At 46.1% G+C, this 21746-nt stretch overlaps 1 protein-coding gene across 5 annotated transcripts in view; it reads right to left on the bottom strand.

The window, feature by feature from the left end:
* TRIM37 (tripartite motif containing 37) overlaps window positions 1–21746 on the bottom strand; it is a 1981866-nt gene that overhangs the window by 1478386 nt on the left and 481734 nt on the right. For all 5 annotated transcript variants that reach the window (XM_069615157.1, XM_069615154.1, XM_069615156.1 and 2 more), the window contains one exon: window positions 3251–3338. In XM_069615157.1, coding sequence (XP_069471258.1) covers window positions 3251–3338 — 88 coding nt within the window. The remainder of the gene's footprint in view (window positions 1–3250; window positions 3339–21746) is intronic.

Below are 21746 nucleotides of genomic sequence, written 5' to 3'. Positions count from 1 at the left end.
TAGGTGCAACTTTGCAAAAACACAGGTTTACACAGGGCCTTGAGATCTGGCAACCACCTGCAATGCAATGGGCAAACCGAGCGCACTGATCAAACCTTAGAAGAATACTTGCGCTGCCACTCCAACGCATTGTAATCAAATTTGTTGAATCACATGGACACTGCAGAGAACACTTACAACGCCTTGCATTCTCCCACCAAATCCAGCCAGCTTTTATGCACCTATGGGTTCCATTCAAAATTGATGCCCATAAAGGCTGTGCTTCCCAACAGAACTTCGTCCTCTGATACTTTGATAAACCAGGTGCAGGATGTGCATCGCCTAGTCTCCAGGACCTTGGATGACACCTCAGCTTCTCACAAAAGAGCCGCTGATGATAAAGACTCAGTTGAGCTCTCCTTCCAAGTGCGTGACCAGGTTCGTCTCTCCTCCAAGAAACGTTCATTGAGGACTTTAACAACCAAATTGGTGCCTCAGTACTTGGGTCCGTTTCGGATTACTGGTCAGGACTCACCTGTTGCCTTCAAAAACTTGCTATTTGGTGGGTGCATCCTGTCTTTCATGCGCCGTTACTGAATCGATACATACTGGATTCCTACAGTCATGCTCCGGCCTGCCTGGCTCCAACCATCGTCTCCGGTCAGCCCAAGTTCAAGGTCAAGACGTGTGATTCCCAGATTCGTTGTGGCTGATTGTATCTTTTAATCGAAGGGTTATGCCGCATGCGATCGCTCCTGGGAACCTGCCTCGGCTGTCCACACCTCACATTTGGTTCTTCTGTCGCTTCCCTTGGAAGCATGGCGCTCCGCAATCTCAGGGCAGGGGTGTCACGTTGTCCGCCCATCTGCGGCATGCCCACTTACCTGTGTTGCTGTTTTATCTCCGGTGGCATCTTCCCAGTCTGCGGCATGGTGGGCTGGGGGCTTGCCTACAGTGGTACGGCATGCAAGCTTCAGAGACTTGTGCAGGCTTCCTGATGGAAGCGCCGCCTTGATGATCCCAAGGTGCAGTCACGGAGAACCAGTGTCGGGTCTTTCCGCATGTGTAGTATGGTGCGCGTCTACCGGTGTCAAGGCAATGGGGCCGGAACGCTGTAGCCTTATTGTGATCAAGGCCCCCCCCATAAAATCAACGCTCTGGATTTCCTGTTCTCTTTGCTATGCTCTGCTGTCCTCTGTTTCACCTTCTTGGTTCCTTCCTGCCATGCTCCTGCTGCTCCTCCCTGTGCCTTAGCTCGCCACCTAGCCTGCCACCCTATTCCACCTCTGCCTTTACTTGGAACTTATTGGGTCCCTTCAGACCATCGAGGGACCCTGCTAGCTGCCATACACCATAGTGGGAGAAGCTGCACAACTTCTTTTACAGTGCTTTGAACTGTCCCTGCATCATGTTAAGCCTGGGGAAGTTGTTTGGTGGTGCAGGGAGTGGGTCCCAGGTCATCCTCCTCCGTTCCATCTGGGAGGAGTCGGCTTTGTGTATCATTCCTCTAACCCATCTTGGAGTATTGCAGTGGGGTGTCCCATTCAGAGCACCGGAAAGGAACATCAAGTGAAGAACCAGGACAACCCTCAGGTACGCAGCACAGGTGAAAAACAGAATTTGACAACCATTAGCTTCAGTTACGGCAACGTGATACTTAAACAGTGCTAACTGTAGTCATTGCAATTCAAGCCCTGTGGAAGATGTACTTCAATTTATGTTTTTTGGTAAAGCCTATCATGTCAAATGAAGAGGTTTCTTTGTCCCCTGTTATGATATGAAAAACATTAGTAATGCCGGTAGCTCTCTTATACCTACTTCAGGCAAAGGAGTTTGATGTTTATTGCTCTTTCGATTACTAGGTAGCTGCCATGAGGATCAGAAGGAATATTTTCATTTATAACTCAATCACTCTGTATTTTGATGTTCAGTTTTACACTTTAATTATTCAATGCTGAAATGTATTTTGTGATTTTATCAACTTGTCTGGATTTTATGTATTTTAATGATTATCTTTTTTTGCCTGCATTTGATTGATCTATTGCTTAATGAATACATTAGAATAACGCTCTTTTGAGTCTGGCTGAAAAGTACTTTATCTGCCTAGAGTATGTGTCCTTTATCTTTATCATTTCTCTTAGGGGACGAGCAATGCAACCCTCACTAGCCGGGCCCTAATTGGGCCAGGGTACATGATGGAACGAAGACAGATGGCTGCACTTGGATCAAACGCACAACTTACTCCTCTCAGGAAAGTATGTGATTCGTGTGAAGCGCATCCGAAGGTTTAATTCTTAAAATTCATATACTTGAGAGTGAGGACACTGAAATTGGCTTCTGCCAGCAACACTTAAATCTTGCCTACAACCACTAATTCCTTCATCAATGGGTACATCTTCACGGAATACAAGGTTGTTCTAAAGGCAGTGGTGCAAGACTTTTTGGAAAACAGATTGAAAAGCAGGATTAAAATCAGGATTTGAGGACTTTGCTGGTAGGGGAGGAAGAAGTATGTTTAATATTTCACTCTTCAAAGAATTTGTGTTTTTTGGCTCCTTTATTTTTTCATCTTTTTTGGATGTTCATTTTACGTAGAAAATACAACAGCGCCTCTGTCCTTCTAAAATAAAATAAAAACACTCCTGAATTTTATTTTTTTTACTAAAGAGTGACGCCTGCTGCACAGAGGCCACACAGCTGACAAGCTGATTAACACTGGGATAAAACACCAATCAGGGTATAGTTTTTTTTAAAAAAAGATAAAAGCCCTTAAAAAAAACAATCTTTCTTTGAAGTGAAAAGTGAGCTAAGCCAAGAGGCACTATGTCTGGACATCTTTCACCAACGGATGGGCAAAGAATCTAAAGAGTCCTCTAGGAGGGAGATTTCACAGCCCAGCTGTGCTTGGTTAGGGGAAGACTGTCTGGCAGCGCATGTTCTTTTAAAGAGATACATATCCTCGTACATACACAAATAATTGTATATGGGTAAAATCTTGTTTTTATAGATCATTGCAATGGGAATAATATAAGTATGTGACTAGCAAAAGCCACAAAAATCGAGTACATTTAATGTCCTGTAGAAAAACAGATTGTGTGCTACATAAGGTTAAAAAACATTTAAGAAAGTATATTAGCTAAAAAGTGGAAAAGCCAGGCCCATCTGGTTTTATAGTCGCTTAGTTTCCCAGAATACAAAACACATGGCGGCAGATTCTGAAATAGAAATGAATATAAATATTGCAACAAAAAAAGATTTGCTTCCTTCTTACCATTCCTCCCCAAAGAGCACACTGGTGGCAGATACACTTCTTGCATGTCCAACAAAACACACTCAGCTTCTCATGATGATTTTCACACCTAACAAGGCAGAATTCACAGTTAGGTTCAATAAGTAGCAAGAACATGTTTTTCCTGTAAACTACGAGTATTCTGCATACTCTTTTGCACTCAATGTTCCTCGATGACAGGCTGAGAAAGCTCAAGGCATAAACTGGTTTTCAAAAATTGATAACCAAAGTTTGCTAATTAAAATGTTCTTGATTAGCAAACAAACCCATTTCATTATCAACTCTGCACTGATATTTGTAATGTTACCAGAAATTATTTGTAACCAAGACATAAAACGATGAGTCAGGCCTTGCAGGTTCTTTAAAATTCCCCTAGACATGCAGGTTGAGTAAGAAATGCATTACTTACCGTAAAAGCATTTCTGATGATTGTATCTGCTTAGATTCACATGCTGTGCATAGTCTGACATGCAGTGGTCACTGCAGAGTATTGCATCTTGTTTTTCGAAAGTCGAAATGGGCACGTCGACCATAGGCGTGTCTGTAATACTATCCCTATAGTGACGCGTAGTGTACCCAAAATCCGTCACGCGTCGCGGTCCCTCTGTTTGTATTTTTCTGCCACGAGGGAGCCTTATCATTACGTGAGTGAGTACAGAAAAGAGAGAAAGTAATAAGTCCTTCCATCCGAGCGGGGAGGAGGGGTGGGCGCATGTGAATCTAAGCAGATACAACCATCAGAAATGCTTTTACGGTAAGCAATGCATGTCTTCTGATGTTTGTTAATCTGCTTAGAATCACATGCTGTGCATAGACTAGCGAGCAGTACCCGGAGTTGGAGGTGGATTGTGAGAAGGAACAGTAGAGAAAAAATGTCTTAGTACTACTTGTCCCTCCTGGGAATCAGATCTAGAATGGGCATCTAGACAATAGTGTTTAGTAAAGGTGTGTACAGAACTCCAGGTTGCCGCCTTCCAAATGGACTCAAGGGGAACATTTGCAATGAATGCTATGGATGCCCCAGTGCCTCGAGTGGAATGTGCTCTTGGCTTGAAGGTCAGTTCTCTCTTAGCAAGAGAGAAACAGAGAGTGATGCATTGGACAATCCATCTAGATATTGTGGATTTGGAAACTGCATATCCTTCTCTTCCTGCCGCCACCGAGACAAAGAACTGCTTAGTCTTTCTCAGTGGTCTAGTCCGTTCCATATAAAACATGACCGCTCTGCGCACATCAAGTGTGTGCAGGCTTTTTTCTCCAAAGTTAGATGGGTTTTGAAAGAAGTAGAGTAGCATTAAGGAGTGTTCAGTTTCCTTGCCTCTCTGAGAATGTCCATGCATCTCTGTGGGAGCTGCAAATGTCCAAATTCTATGACTTCAGGAGCCAGGCTGCCAAGTTTAGGGTCTGGGGGCATGGGTGCAGCGCTCGGCCCCTGTCCTGTGACAGCCTGTTGTACGGGCAGGGTAGTTTCACCGGAGGAAACAGTGACCTCTCCATTAGATTAGCGAACCAAGGTTGTCGGGCCCACATGTGGGCCACCAGTATCATGGTAACTGGTTCCTGGTGCATCTTGTGCACTATCTTGTTGAGAAGGGGAGTCGGCGTGAAAAGCGTAGCCAAATTTCCCTGACCATGTTATCCAGAGACCGTTCCCCTTGGAGCGGTTCTGGGGGTACCTGGAGGCGTAATTATGGCATTGGGTGTTCTCCAGAGTTGCGGACAGGTCGATCTCTGGGAAGCCCCATTCTGCGAAAACGTTGGAGATGATGTCTTCGTGTAGTCGCCATTCATACTCTGCGGGCAGAGGAAAGTCTCTGCTGAGTTCATCTGCCAGAAGATTGAGTTCCCCTGATGCATGTTGAGATAACAGAAACATGCGTTTGAGAGCGCACTTCCAGATGTTCTGGGACAGCTTGGACAGTCCTGGAGAGTGACTGCCCCCTTGCTTGTTCAGGTAGTACATGGCTGTGGTGCTGTCTGAGAGGACCAGCACTGCTTTCCCTTGTGGGTGTGTCTTGAAAGCCTGCAGTGCTTTGAAGACCGCTAGCAGTTTCAGCAAGTTTATGTGTTTGGACGCCACACTGTGAGTCCAAACTCTGTGTGCAGTCTGATGGGATAGGTGAGCCCCCCATCCTGTGAGGGATGCGTCTGTGGTTAGAGTGGCTTCCACTGCGGGGGTGGCGAATGGTTTCCCCAACACAAGGTCAAGGTTTTCCTTCGACCACCATCGCAGCGAGAGAACCAAGGCCTGCGAGACCACCACCAGATCGTCCCATTGTCCGCTGGCCTGACACCACTGGCTATTGTGCCACTCTTGCATTGGGCGCATACGCAGGCGCGCGTGAGGTACCAAATAAATACATGACGCCATCATTCCTAGCAGTCGCATGGCTTCGCGTACCGTCACTTCTCGACCGGCTACATATTGAGGGATCTGAAACAGCATATTTTGGACCCTCTCGTTGTAGGGGAAGACAAGGCCGTCCTTTGTTCGAATAAGAGCCCATGGGAATTGCTTGACTTGGCTGGGGTCTAGACTGGACTTCTTCTCGTTGATGGAGAAGCCCAGGTGGAACAAATGGTCTACAGTCTTTTGGGTATTTGAGAAGCGTGTTTCGAAAGAATCCCCTGTTATGAGCGAGTCGTCGAGGTAAGGGTAGACTGGAATGGACAACCTGCGCAGGTGTGCCGCTGCCACTGCCAGTACCTTTGTGAATACCCTCGGCCCTGAAGCTATGCCGAAGGGTAGCACCTTGAACTGATAGTGTTTGCCTTCTATCATGAACCTGAGGTATTTTCTGTGCGCTAGCAACTTTGAAATATGAAAGTATGCATCTTTCATGTCCAGTGTTGTCATGTAATCCCCCTGTAAAGTCACCATACGAAATTTCGGAGGTTTTACGAATTTGTTTGCTGGGCGCAGTTCTAGTACAGGTGCATGGTTAAATCCTTTTTGGGTACAAGGAAGCACACTGAATAAATACCCTCCTTTACCTGTGATAGAGGCACAACCTCTATTGCTCCTTTTTCCAGTAGCAGTTCAACTTCCTGAAGAAGGATGGAGAGGTGTTCCAGTGAAAGGCGTCTTCCCCTTGGGGGTCTGAATGTTGGGGACCGACTGAATTTGATGCAGTAACCATGGGCTATTGTTGACAGTACCCAGCGGTCTGTGGTAATTCCCTCCCATGCTTGTAGGAATGATGTTAACTGGCCCCCGACCGGAGATGCATGGGAGGGGACCCGAACATTCGGGTCATTAAGTGTTGGTAGGCGGGGAGCCTCTGGGAGTGAGGCCCCAACCTCTTCCCTTGCCACGACGTTGTCCTCTCTGTGCATATTGTCCACTGGCTCCCTGAGAGGAGGACCAGTTGCTTGTTGAGGAGTATTGTTGTTGGTGGTGGTGGTTTTGTCGTTGGCCACGAAAAAAGCGTTTGTTGCCGTAACCTTGCTTATTAGGAGGTTTTGTGATTTGGTCCAGAGTCTTCAGGGTTTCAAATTCAAATTCCTTCTTAGCTGTCTCCAGTGGGTCGTCAACCGCCTTGCCAAAAAAGTTTGAGTCTTCAAGGGGTTTGTTGATGAGGGACGCCTGGGTTTCTGGCTTAAAACCGGAGTTCCTGAGCCAAACATGACGCTTAAGAAGTACCCGCTGGACTAGTGACCGGCCAGCCGTTTCCGCAGCATCTAGCGTGTTGTTAATGATGCTTTAGTTTTCCTGAGTACCTTCTGCCACAATGGCTAACAAACGGGTTCGTAAGGGCTCAGGAGCTTCTTGTAGGCCTTCGCTTAACATTCCCCATTGGGCATCAGCGTAACTTGCCAACAAAGTATTGTTGTTGGCAATCCGTGTGGAGAAAGCCGCTGAGGATGTAATCCTCTTTCCCAAGGCACAAAGCTTCTTCCCCCTCCTTGTCTGGGGGTGCTTCGATAGCAGCTAGAGGAACCCCTTCTCTTTTCCTCGTGGTAGTTACTATCAAGGAATCAGGTATGGAGTGACCCCTAATATATAGGGGGTTGGACGGTGAGGGGCTAAAAAGCTTCTCAATTCTCGCTTTGACACCTCTAACCAATGCAGGTGTGGATAAAGATGGGACGAAGCGTCTCTTGACTGACGCAAGAAGGGGTACACGGCCTGACTAGTAGGTTGTTTTTCTTTAATTATTTTCTCCACAAAGTCTACTTCTGGAGTAATTTCCCCTAAATTAATTTCAAAATGTGCTGCCACCTTGCGTAGCAGTGCATTGAAAGTGGGTTGGTCATCCATAGGTGACGGGTCTCTGACCGGTGTGGTCTGAGGAGAGGACAGATCTAAAATGCCAGGGTCTGTTGACGCCCCTGGAGACTGCCAGGGCTGTGATCCACCTATATCTGGGTCTTCTCCAAAGCCCTCTACAGGGTCTTGAAGATCCTCAGTATTTAACAACTCTTCATCTTCAAAAAAATGTGAGTCCTGTTCAGTGAGGTCATATGTATTAATTTCCTCTTGAACTGGGTCAAAGAGTCTTGGATATTTGGCCCTAGGGTCTTCATGGAGCATCACTCTTGGTCTTTTGGGTATAACGTGTTCAGAGGTGGACATAAACCTGGTTTGTCCATACACAATTGAAATCTTTCCATAGTCCACTGGGATAACCCTGAATGGTCTAGTGGCGGAAAGGTGTGCTCCTACGCCTCGAGATCTGTCCCATGGCATGGAGGATATACCCCCTTCGCCCTCTGAGAAACCTTCTCATGGGCCGGACACTGGGGATCTATCTTTAGGTCTTCCCTTCGACGGGGGCAGAGAAGTTTGGGGGGGGGGCAGGGAGTAGAAAGGGGGGCTTCCGGCGTACCTTCTGCAGATTTCGGCATCTTTATGGCCTTGTGAACGGGTGTCGGCGCCTCTTTCGGCGTCCGTCCGTGAGCGTCAGTGGAGACTATCCTAGCCAAGCTTTCGACGACTAGTTTGTCAGTCGAGGGCTGGTCATGAACGGTTTTCCCTTGCGCCGTAACCTTTTCGCCGACGGTCGCTCTCTTACGAGGCATTTCGTCTGATGTTTTGGTGGTAGCGTCCTTCATTGGGGACGGCCCAGTTGCTAGTCGCGCATGCGGCTGCGGGGAGGGCTGGCGACCCTTACGGTCGGCAGAGGTTGCCGGTAGATTCGGCGTCTCTGTTGGCGCTAGGACCATCTTCGACTTGGTCGAGGAAGGGCCGTGGGTTGTGTGCTTAGTTTTTACTTTTCCATGTGCATCGGCGTCGCCGGGGTGTACATCCCCATAAGTACGGCGTGAGCGCTCCTTAGAGAGGTCGAAAACCTCCAATGCAGAGGTAGCGTCATCACTGTCCCCCTCGTCACATTCGGCGGCGGCGGGTGAGCAATCGTCCTTCGACATAGCATAGGCTGCCCACCTTTTGACCCTGCGGTCCTTTAAAGTTTTTGGACGAAGGAGTTTACAGGCCGCACAGCCGCCCTTCTTGTTGTCGAGGGATAAGTAGCGGTTACACTGCTTATACTCATCCTTCCAATTAAATCTGCCGTCACGAGGGCAAAATCTAAAAGGAGTCCTCTCCATAGCTGAGGATGTGATAAGTGATAACGACTCCGAAGGAAAGGGGGGAGGGGGGAGAGAAAGGCATTCTAGAAGAAAAAAGAAATGTTCCCAACAACCCCCACTATTCCTACTGTGTAGGCCGGCGAGGCCGGGCCACGTGTTCGGCAGCGCCGATAGGATCGCCTCCGTCAAAACCACTGTCGTCTAATATCTTGACTCCGCGGGGAAGTTGCTTAGCTGTCAAAAGAGGGCTGGAGGTGTATGAATTATCAATAACTGACAAAAAAACGACCAAGGGTCAAATAAATGGTAATGGCAATGTCTCTTACGAGCTCCGCATAAGGCGACCAGTAATCTGGGCGGGAAAAAAACAATGTGAGGGACCTCGAAGCGTGAAATATTTTGGGTACACTACACATCACTATAGGGATAGTATTACAGACACGCCTATGGTCAACGTCCCCTTTTCGACTTTCGAAAAACAAGATGCAATACTCCACAGTGACCACTGGATGTCGGACGATGCACAGCATGTGATTCTAAGCAGATTAACAAACATCAGAACTTAGTTTACCTACTTGACCTAAAAAAAAATACACTCGAGCCATAGCAATAGATAAATGTATATGTGCTTTCTGTTAAATGGTCAATGCCTGCACAAATCCACTTTGTTTGGCACACTGCTGCCACCCAGGGATCAGCCATGCAGAGTAACACTTTTATTTGACATTTACTGCAAACAAAGTAAATGTTAAATACAAGTTGCAAACATCCCTTGCAAATGGTACTCGCCCCTTCATAAAATCTACTCTACTGTGTGAGTGGGTGAAAAGACACTGCAAGCCTAGCATGAATGTTTGTACAATGTAAAAAGTTACATGCCTGAATGGACACAAATAAATAGATATGTTAAAAAGGCTCTGAAAACAATCATATAGCATGGTAGTGCAATAGATCTGTAGAAGTACAGACTGAACGGAACTTTTGATCACTACTTTGCGTAAACATTAGTTAGCTTTGTTTATTCATGATGTAAGAGGAAATAAAGTAAGAGACTAAGAGTGGATGGTGTTGGAGGCAGAGAACTGGGCAGACTTGGTGGAATATTGTAATTTGCACCCATCTCCCTTTAAGGATGGCTGGTATAAAGCAGCAGTATGATAGAATGTCAAGGAGTATGGGATCAGCTCACGGGTTGAGCACATGTCGCAAGATGTATGCAACCAGAAGGATACATAACTAGGTAAGCCATCAAAAGCATTTGGCCGTGTGATCATGTACATTTTCAAAAATTCACTCGCCAATATGATGCATCTTCCCCGACAAGATGAAATATAGTTGACACTGAGATTTAGATACACTAACCTAAACTTTACAGCAACGCGTGGTGACGATGCAGTGCTTTACAGCGGCAATACTGTAACTATGCATAATGTAACAACTTACTTTTTTAGGAATGGAATTGAAGGACTGTCTTTTAATTAAAAAGAAAGTTAGAAAGTTAACACATACTGGTCTTTGCCAGACACAATATAGTTAGCTTAATAAAAGTATCATCAGGATTACGTGCGGTTTGAAATTATTTGAAAAAGACAAACTTCTTGCCTAGCACTCCCACACTGGCCTATGGCACTTAAGAGTGGACAAGAGAGTTACTGCTGCGCTCCCTCATTCTCTCATTAGCCCATTTGAACTTGCAGTGAACTGAGACAAGGGGATAGAGAGCCCTGAAGGTAAGAGGAATGCATGGTGAGCTGTGTTTTCATTGAACAGGGTAACTTAAATAGCTAGCTTTGCTACAAAAGTGGCAATTTAATTAGCAAACCTACAGAACTGCATAACAAATTGCTATAGGACACTGCTAATGTTATGCCTTGAAGCTCTATATATCTGCACATAGCAAATTGATCATGCAGTCATTTAGCATTTTTCCTAAGCAGCCAATGGCTGAAGGGTCTTAAGCTTGGTCACAGCATTCCATTTTAGAATCTTTACGCAAGTGTGCATACCATACTTTGTCATCACTGGGAAGGATAGCTAGGCAAGCAAGTGAATCTTTTCTATTGTAATGATTTTCTTATAGATTATAATGAAGAAAGGAATTAGTCAAGTGTTATATAAAATGGGAAGCATTCAAAACCAGTTTCAATGGTTAACAAATACTAAGTTATATCAAAAGTGATGCAAGGCGTTTCTTTCTGGCTCTTGTAGAAGTAATTTACTACATGAATAGGAAAATCCTCAAACCTTTCTTATAGACTATCTCTCGTTCATTAACATCACAAGTTTCAATATTGAATTTTAGTATTACAACTCCAATTCATTGGTGTATCAAAACATCTCCACCGCCTGTAAACAGTCTATGAACTTCTATTTAAAAAAGTATTGAAGTGCCCAAACACTAGAGTAGATAGAAAGATAGACTCCTTCACCACATGCCTCCAATAGTGAATATAGCAAACTGTGCATAATTAATCAAAAACAATCATCTAAGGACATATATTCTATGTTTACATGTCCTTGCATATTCAACATGTTTCTGTGTTCATGCTTTGTATGCGGACATTCTTCAGGGAACACCAGTTAATCATATGATATATATGCAAATCACTCAATTTCAATATTCATACTGAATCGCTCAATGCTTTGAAAATGTAGTTCTTTCATCTGCACATTTGGAGGTGGTTGTCTGCTTTGAAAATGTAGTTCTTTCATCTGCACATTTGGAGGTGGTTGTCGCCAAATCCTTTGGCTTCCCAATGTTCAAAGTGTACATCATAATTCACAATTCTGCATGCATTGCATCTACAAAAAAAGTATGTAGGTTTTAATAACTTCACCCTGCACAAATGAGTACATTCATTATGAATATGTATTGCACTACTCCCAAATATGAAGACATAACTTGTGTCTTCCTTCCAGTCAATCAGAATTTCATGTACTTGACACTACCAGGAACAACTCTCAATCCTTAATTGGCCTGCCAAAAGTTCAAAACACATTATCTCCCTGGTGTGGTCAGCACTGCGTATTGTCAACAGATTCTGACAATCAAGTCAAAAAAAGCAAGGGTAAAGCCCATGTCTCCTACTTTGAGTACAATTAATAATTCCAAGCCCCTTACTTCTTAGGTGGTAGAAAACATCCCGCAATCGGCAGTTTGGTTGAGTGATGTTGTCCTGTCTGGAAAATGGTCAACCAAACTAACACCCAGGACCTGTATTATAAAAACACCAAAATGTGGCTGAAACAAAACTTTATAAAGAAATATTTAGTACACCCCTGCCCCTTCTCTCTTTATGGTAGAGAACCCACAGGGTGTCTATTTATATGAATGTTCAGACGACACAAGTGTTCAAAAATGGAACCGTGGATTTCTTTCCTTTACGGTACTCTTCTCCCCTCGGTATGGACAGAAACCACACTGTGCCACTTTTCTGTATTTATTCTTTCCCTACATATACAGTGTGCCGTGCATCACTAACCACTCCCATATCACGTGATCTGATGTGAGACTCTGATATCTCTTTTCCAACTCATATCCCTATCTGTTAACCTCATTAGTGCCAAGGACGAGATACCTTGTCCTTTCAGGCACTCTGTTTTGTGAAATCCCTGCAAAGCAGGGATCGCACAAAACTGTACTCCAACCCCTGGGCTATGTGAGGGGGAGGTCCCCCTTCACTGCCCGGGGGTTGGATTACCTTCAATTTCACGTCGGCGTGCATGACGCACGCCGACATGAAATTGAAATTAAATTCACTGCGGCAGCCATTTTCGGCTGCCACGGTGAAGAGAGAAGGTAAGAGCCCTTCTGCATCTGCCTCGATCTCCGGCTGTATTTCAAGCCGGAGATCGAAGCAGCTATTGTTGGAAAGGGGGGGGGGGATTCTCCCATTTCCAGCGATACCTTGTGTGACAGCATTGCTGGTCACGGATCGGGCGCAGAGCTCGATCCGTGGCCAGCAATGGCCACTGGACCACCAGTGATCTGTTTTGGGAGCGGGGGGAGGAGGGCTGCTTACTAGGTAAGCGGCCCCCTCTCCCCCAAGCCCCCAAAGCATGGCGCCACAGCGTTGGAGACCCCTGGGGGCAGTGATCATCTGCCCCCAGGGGTGTGGAGGACAAAAAATAAATACATAAATAATCGAAGGAAGGGGCGAGGGAGTTTGGGGCCCTGGGGCACACTAGCCACCAGGGATATTGGAAAAAGTGGTGTCATTGGAAAGGAGAGATTCTCCCCTTTCCAATGACACCATGTACGACGCATTGCTGGTCACGGATCGGTGCAGAGCGCTCGATCCGTGACCAGCAACCCACTGGATCACCAGGGATACATCTGTGACGTTGGGAGGGTCAGGGGGGCTGCTTACAGTATCAGCCCTCTTGACCCTGCCCCCAAAGCATGGGGCACATATCTGATAAACCCTGGGGGCAGATGGCTGATCTACCCCCAGGGAAGGGGGGCAAAATAAAAAAAGAAAAAAAAAATCAACGGGATGGGGGCCCTGGATTTTTTTGCTCCCCTGAAAGGGTGGTGGCCCTCGCCCTCCTACACCAAGCAGAAAGGGGGGCCACCCATTGTCGCCGTCCCTGGGGGCAGATTTATGCCCCCAGGCACAAGTACATGAGGTGGGCCCCCATCCAATTGGGGGATGGGGGGGAGGGCCACCAGGAATAAGTGTGCAGGCCCCCCAAAGGATGGGGCCTGCAGGTTAGGGCCCCCCTGGGGGAAGATGGCTGATTATCTGTCCCCAGGGAAGGGGCAAAATGAAAAAAATGAAATAAAAAAAATTACAAAAGGGAATTTTGAGTGGGAGTGGGGGGGGCACTAGCCACCAGGGATTTATTTTACAGAAAAGGGGGTGGGTCTCTCTCCCTCACCCCAAGGGGAAATGCGGGCACCCCTTGTAGCCCTCCCTGGGGGCAGATATCTGCTCCTAGGAAGGGGCATCTGCCCCCAGGGAGGGCTGAATGAGATGCCCCCCCCCCCTGCATTTGGTGTGGGGGTAGAGGGTCAACCCCCCATTACATTAGAAAATTACCTGGCGGTTAATGGTGCCCCTCAGCCCGCCCTAAAGTGTAGTGTACCATTTTCCATTTTTTTCTTTGTCATACCTTCTCGCATACCCAGGTGTCCTGACAAAAACAGTACCTCACATGTGTGGGCGCACCTACCGGGGGCGCAAAAGGAAAAGGGTAACCCGCTGGTAACCCCAAGCCTTTCGCCACAGCACATTTTTTTCATGTGGGTAACCTACAGATTTGGGCCTAGGGTGTCGAAGCCAGCAAGGAAAACAGGGAACCCCATGCAAAGAGGACACCCGTGGGAATGCACAGAGGTCTGACTTGCGCGAAGCGGCGCACAATTTATTACCCAGAACCCCAGACAAAGTGAACATTGTGTTTTTTCCCGCACAAAATATCACACTTTGTTGTGGATTGTGGCTAATAAAAACTGGGGCAATTTGCGCAAGGCAGACCTCTGTGTATTCCCACGGGTGTCGTCTTTTGGGAAATGCATGGAGTTCCCCGTTTTCCTTGCTGGCTTCGACACCCTAAGCCCAAATCTTTAGGTTTCCCACATGAACAAAATGGGCTGTGCCAAAAGGCTTGGGGTTACCAGCGGGTTACCCTTTTCCTTTTGCGCCCCCGGTAGGTGCACCCACACATGTGAGGTACCGTTTTCATCGGGACGGTAGGCCATGTGTTGTTGGTGGCGTGTTTCGATGGGTGAGCCGAGTGAAATGTGTGGAAAATGCGGGTTTTTTTCCACTTTTCTGACTTTGCGGGGGTGACTGGGTAATAAATTCTGGCCCGATTTGCGCAAATCATACCTCTAGGGATTCCCACGGGTGTCCTCTTTTCGGAAATGCATGGGGTTCCCTGTTTTCCTTGGTGGCTTGGACACCCGAGGCCCATATCTGTATGGTGTGCCCAACTGCATAAAGTGTGAAATTCATGTGTCAAAACAGACTTGGGGTTACCTGTGTTTTAGGCTTTCCCCTTGGCCCCCAGGTAGGTGCACCCACACATGTGAGGTACCGTTTTTCATCGGGACACCTGTGGGAACGCGGGAAGGTATAACATTCGTTGTGTTTGTGTGGTTTTCATAACGTTTTTACCCATTTGCTTGTGTCCTTTGTCACACAACCCTTTTATTTCCCAAATGTGCCCTACATTTGGTCGCTGTTTTAGGCACCATACACTTTTGTAACCTGCACAAGTCACCTACCCTTGAAAAGGTCTGCCTGTGCTCTTTCGAAAAATGTATGCTTCCCGTTCCTCACCACATTGGTTTTCCTGATTTACACATGCGTCTGTTCAGGCCGTAAGCATAAAACTCCTGTGTACCTTGGCTCAGTGTCTGGCTTGTGGTATTGCTTGTTTTGTAAAACACTACAAAACATGTGTGCTTTCCTAACTGCAAGAGTAGGGGGAATGTGGCGGAGCATTGCTCTTCTCAAAATTCATAGAAGCCATTGACGTACCAAGCCAACCATGTCCACCACATCTTTTTTTCAGTCATTTTCCCGCTTTTCCCCCAATCTATGGCATTTTTCCCTACCTAGTTGTTGCCCGACCTACGCAAATCACCTCTTCCTAAACTTGGAATTTTGTCTACTTTTCAGAAATATATGCCTTTGTGTCCTCCAATTTGGCTTTCCTACCCTTTTCTTCCATTCCGTCCATCCATGTCCAATTGGCAAAAATGGCCAAAATCGACGACCTCTCACAAAACGGTAGATAACCACATCAAATAATTTTTTTCCGTTTCCACTCAACCTGTTATTGAAAGCCAAGAAATTGGGGAATTCAGCACAGCAAACCATTTGTTCCTGGCTCTTACAAGGAAAAAACCACAGGCTTCTTTGTACATTATTTTATTCGCATTTTTTGAAAAAACACAACATTTTTGCCCTTTTTGCTTATTTTCTCTCACCCCCCTACAGCAACCTAGGATTCCTGGTTGGCGTTACGACAGCCTACATGTGGGGAAAAAAGGGGGCACATTTGGCCGAGATCTCTCATGTAACAAAAAAGTTACAAGGCATTGAATGGCCACATACCCAAATCACCAAAAAAGGCCTTGGCACTGGGGGGAAATACCCATGGCAGTTAAAGGGTTAATAAGAGCCCCATCATACAGTGTTTAATGCATTCCCTAGTCGCTGTCTAAATTCCCTGGTCATGTAAAAGAGCACCAATAAGGCTCAGGTGGTCTATCCGTTGTTTTCCCATATTGTGTCACTGAATTATACAGACCAAATGAAACATAGATAAGACGCCATGAAGTATTGAGAAGTTTTTCCATCTGTGTTAATGCAAATAACGGACAAGGATTCTTTGCTTAATTGATGTCATTATTTAAAATCTCTTCTGTATAATTTCGGCTGTAAGCTCCACTCAAGCAAAGGCACGATACATGAATACACATGAAACTGTGTTTGAAATAAAAAATAATCAAAGACCGACTCCAAAAGTATAATAATTACCAAGCTGGTGACCAATAGGAAATTCTTTATCTAATTAGATGTGTCACGACCAAGGTGCTACTACTCTGTGTCCGGAGCGCAACAGAACTGTCAGGGTATCTGATCACATAAAAGACTTATTTATGCAGCACTGCTAGTCATAGCAGATAGTATTCCACATCTATAGGTACCTGTCTCACCATAGCTAGTACCATTATATGTTCTCATTTAAACCCTGTATGTGACTCTCAATGTGAAAAATAAATCGGTGTTCCAATTTACTTAATTTGTTTCCATTGCACGTTGGTTATTCCCAGTCACTTTCTGTATTCCACCTAAATGTATTAAATGTATGCGTCTTCCCCATAAAGTGTTTGACAAGAGGGGCCGTCATGATCTTATTTTTAATGCAGCTCTCGTGTTCAATCATTCGAGTTTTTGCCATGCGGGTGGTCTTCGCAACATAGTGTAAATTACAAGGACATGTTATTAACTAAATGACATTTGTTGTCTCGCAGTACGTGAAGTCACTTTGTTGCCAAGCCGTGGCCAAACCAAGTTAATCACGTTGGTCAGTTCACAGACACATTTACTGCAAGGATAATGTCCCTGGAGGGGACCCACTGATTTGTAATCCCCAATTGTGTGCCGTGTATTTTTGTTTTCTGTGTAGTATCATTTCTTTTGACTAAACCCACTTCAATGATTTTTTTTAAAGGCCAGTCATTTCTTTCTTTTCAAAGCATCTTTTCCAATTTCTTTTCATTATTCTCTGAATTTTGAAAGATAGATCTGTGAATGTAGTCTCAAACACCCATTTTGTATCCATTGTTTCTGTTTAAGAAAAGACTCACGATCATAATACAGAGCACGTTTGGCTGAGACTTTTACCAATTTTCTTGGATATCCCCAGGCGATCTGTTTTAATTTCATCACTTCCGCTTCCTCCCTGTATTTTGCAATTTCTGTGCTGTTCCTTTGCAATCTAAGAAATTGACCAAATGTAATGTCCAGTGCAGGTGCAGTAAGAGATCCGGTTAAATGGCCTGGTGGTCTGGCAGTATTTAAGTCTTGTAGTAGAAGTTTACATTTTCTAGCATGCACTGCCAACTGAGGACTAAAGAACCTCCCAAGAGAGAATCTGGGGTGTTGGGGAGGAGCCACGCACCTAAACGGGCAAAACAATGAAGCAAATCTGCAACGCAATACAACACCAAAGAACCCAGCAGATATCCGTGCGTATGCAACAAGCTCCCAACTGCTTCATTAAATAAGGAAGCTCACCGGATCTGGAGACGCAGAGCAGCTCCCCAGCCAAACCAAAGGGCCACCAAGCCGGGAGGCCCTCACATGAACTGGGACATGAACACTCAAACTCACTGCAGTGGCCAGTCAATGCCAAACCCAGGCAGACCCATGTACGAGAAAAGACAATGGGGTCTAAGCCATATTGCATATGGCTCCACCTACCACAGAGGGGGTGAGATTAGTAGGACTGGGGACCTAGCAGGGGAGGGGATGACAGCCAATGGAGGGAAAGGGGCTGGGGGGACCAAAGGAGACTCAGAATGCATGTAGGTGTGGGTTGTTCAGGTAAGGTCGTGGGTAGAGACAGAGCAAGAGACCAGGCAGAGGAAGGACAGTGCAGAGGAGCAGAGAGGCAGCCTATTCAGGCAGCATACAAGCAGAGCTATTTGATGGTGAGAAGTAGTACTTGGAGTTCAATGAGAATGTGTAGTAGAGTAGTGGGGAGGGTGAGAAAGTGACTGGAAGAGGGAATGATTGAGTAAGTAGGTGTGGATGAATTAGTGGCACTGTGTGGTGAGTAGCAGTGGTGTGAAGAGGGGAGCAGTAGTGGCACAGAGGGGAGTGTAGCAGCAGCACAGAGAGGGGAGAATAGTAGTTGTCGTGAGAGGGGAGAGCAGTCAGAATTAAGATGCGAGGGTGAAGGTTTAAAAAAAGAGAAAGAGGTTTTAAAAAAGGAAGAATCAGGGAGAGAAGAGATGGTGAGTGGAGAAGTGAGGCGGAGGAAGGGAGAGTGACATATCTAGGGAGATGAACACCATAGTGTGGAAGGACAAGATAGAATTGGACAGGAGTAGCTGGAAGGCACGAACCTTGAGTTACATCACTTTGAGTAGAAACCCCTAACTTGTTCCCTGAGGGATTCTAGAAAGATAAGGTGTTTGCCTGTAGGCCAACACATTGATTTATATGGCATTTAGATAGTAGGGATTACTGATCTCCAGTGACCAGACTGCGGTTCAGGGATGCCTGGGTAAGGGAGGGACTGACCACACCTAGACAAGAGAGGGGGTGGGGGTTGGGGTGGCAGGGGCATAGAGCTCTTTCCTACAAATCTAAATCTCGAAGAGTCTCTGGGAGTTGGTGTGCTCTAAAAGCCAATCTGCAACAATAGTTAAAACTCTGTATACAGAAGGTGGGTTGCTTATTCATGTGTACACAGTTTCTATTTCTACAGAAAAAGGAGGAGGGTGGGGTAGAGCCAGCGATATATGGAGCACAGACAGAAAAAAACAAAAATATTTGGACAAGAATTTAAATATACAGACCATTAGAAACACCAGACATATGAATCTTAATAGAAAGCAACGCAGGGCAACTGCCTGCATACTCCTTTGCACCGTCCTTCCTCCACCTGGTCTCTTGGACTGCCGCCTCCTCTGACCTCGCTGGAAAAACCCATACTTCCTGCATCTCCTTTTTATCTGCCCCCTTTCTCTCAATTTTTGCAATTGTGTACATCACCTTACAGTGAAGTGCAGTTAGGATACTTTTGCCTCTTTAGAACTTTTTCTATAATGGCTTTTTGGTTACTTTGACAATGTGCCTTAGACAAGCTGAAGTCAGCTAGGTGATTTTTATCGGGTGAGATATTTTTCTTGTGCACTTTTGTATTTACCGCAACGATCTACTAAAGGTGGCTTGCATCCTTAAAAGGCTGTGCCATGAGATTTTCACCCGGGGGGGGTGGGGGGAGGAAGGGGTGTAGTCCACCTCCTCTGACACCCCTGCTAGACGGATATGATAGCCAGTAGTTGTGCATGATGGGGCAACCCTGGGCCATTGCAATGTCCATTGGTGGGCTTGCCCCCACCCTTAATCTTGGATAAAAGGAGGGCTCCTGCAACTATTCAGGAGGTCATCATTGGAACCAATACTTCTACGAAGAAGAGCAGCATGCTGGCAACACCCGAAGCCCAGCCCATCTGCCTGATTTCAGAAGACCCTCATTGGTCCTTGGACCACTGGGACCAACCAGTCTCGATCCCTCGAGGTTCTGTGCCTTGTGATCCTTCGGAAGCGACCCTGGACCACCCGTTGGACTGACCAGCTCTTTCCTGAGGTACCTCACTGCAGCCATCATCATTTGAAGCCATGCCTTGGAACTTTGCAGATATTCGGCTTATTCACCTGCTCCTGCATTTACAGCCATCTCACTTCAAGGGAAGATCTGAGGCCACTTCTATGTCTAACTCTGAACGATTTCCTGTCACTGCCTGACCACGGTGACCTTTGTTGGAACACTCCTTCAATCCTGTGAGGTGTCCTGAGGTGGTCAACACCGCAGAAGTCTTAATCTTCCTTCATCTTTCTTAATTTGGGGTCTTCTTCTCAAAGCTGACTGGAACGGTTTGCTGTGAAACACGACCAACTCCCGACACGGAAACTGACCTCTGAACCCTAGGCCTTCTTCACCCAAAACAAGTTCAGAAGATTGTGTCCGCAATTAATTCTGGAAGACCTGCAATGGTATCTGGTAGAATCCGAGTCAGAAGGGATGTGGGGAGGTGGTGGGGTACGTTAACATTTCTGCTACTGTCCCCAGTTGTGCTCCATAGGGCAACATTGGGAAAGGAGAGTAACTGATGGGGCAGGACACAGGCTAGACATCCCCATGTAAGACACATTGATAGGGCTGAGTGGAACTCTATAGATCAAGAGGTGCTTGGAGAGACATTGAGCCTATGGGCCTAGACTGTGCACCAGGGCGGGGAGCCGTGTTGAGGAAGTCAAACCAGGGTGTGGGTCAGATGACAACCACCATTTATTTATTTAGAGCCATGGCCTAAGTGTACTTTTTCCTGAGTGTGTTGGTTTCTTTTATAGTGGTCGGGTCGGACCTTAGGTCAGCATAGGGTTTTGGACAGAGGACATTTTAGTCTGGGCTATTAGGTGCCGCTTGCAACACCAATAAGCCAAAACTATTTCATTACAGTACAGATAGGAAGGAAGGAATGGCATATAAGGGACACAGTGGGCCAGATTCATGGAAGTATTTTATAAGGGCGCAATGCCATAGGAAAATGTTCTGTGAATCAGGCCCAGTGAGTGTAGGTGTTTGGTTATGTGCCCACCCTTTCAGTGCCCATGGCCATGCTAATCGCTATGTCCATTCCCACCGAGTTCTTGCCCCTCCCACCAAAACACCTCCTCATGGGAACTCTAAGCTCACTTTAATCAAGCCTTATCAAGCTTTGCACTGAAGTGCTATCCATCGTTTTTTTAAAGCAGTCTTCTGAGAGTTAATGACTTTGGAGTTGTAAACCTGCTACAGGTGTAATAAAAAGGTCCTAGCAGATCTGCCTGAGCCACTTGATTAATGAGCACTTGGCGTGTCCTTCACTGAAGTCCCGTTAAAACAAGCACGGGTAAAGCCAATAGTTTTGGCTTGTGTATAAATATTATGCTTGCCAGGGACTGCCATTAGATCCCCAGGTACTGGCACCATTTTGCACCCGCTGCCATCAATTGCCAGTTAATACCACTACGGCAGTGCCTGGCAAGTGCCTTTCCCATGCCTACACAAAAGTCCAAACATTTGGTATTGACAATGCCTGTTTGTGTATAGAAGACATCCTACCAAACACCCCTTATACTTTTTTGTTATAGAGTGGGACCAAGGTCTGTAAATTTAGGGACAGCATAGGTTTCTTTCTTTGATCTCCAATAGAATATGGTCCGAACATAATGCCACCATGTCCGTCTCCTGATCTACCACAACTGCCAGATGGAAGTCTCACACTGGTGTGTCGCTATAGACATCTTCCCGATTGCTATCCATGTCAAGTTTCACAGAATACCACCCTTCTAGTTTAGGCTAAACATGACCTTGGTGTGGCTCTGTAAATCATAACTCCCAGTTTTCTTGGAGGTATCTGAAAAGCTTTCAGTGCTAGGAAGATGGTCTTGAGCTCCAAGACATTGAAGTGGCTTGAGCGGTCATCCTGGGTCCATAACTAGAGTCTGAAGAGGAGCAAGGGACAAACCACAGCCAGTCAAGTAGGAGTGTTGACATGCGCCTATGAGGAGAGGCATGAGAAGAATTCCTTTAAGGTAGGACTCCATCCACCAGTGAAGGTTCTGTTTCAAGGTGACTGATAACAGGATGCACTGTCACCGAGGCTGGGTCTCCTAGGGGAAATGGGCAACCAGATGTTACATTCTCTCAT

The sequence above is a fragment of the Ambystoma mexicanum genome, chromosome 9, assembly GCF_040938575.1.
Source record: "Ambystoma mexicanum isolate Mex_15411 chromosome 9, UKY_AmexF1_1, whole genome shotgun sequence".
NCBI lineage: Eukaryota > Metazoa > Chordata > Amphibia > Caudata > Ambystomatidae > Ambystoma > Ambystoma mexicanum.
This window is presented reverse-complemented; position numbering and strand designations above follow the sequence as displayed.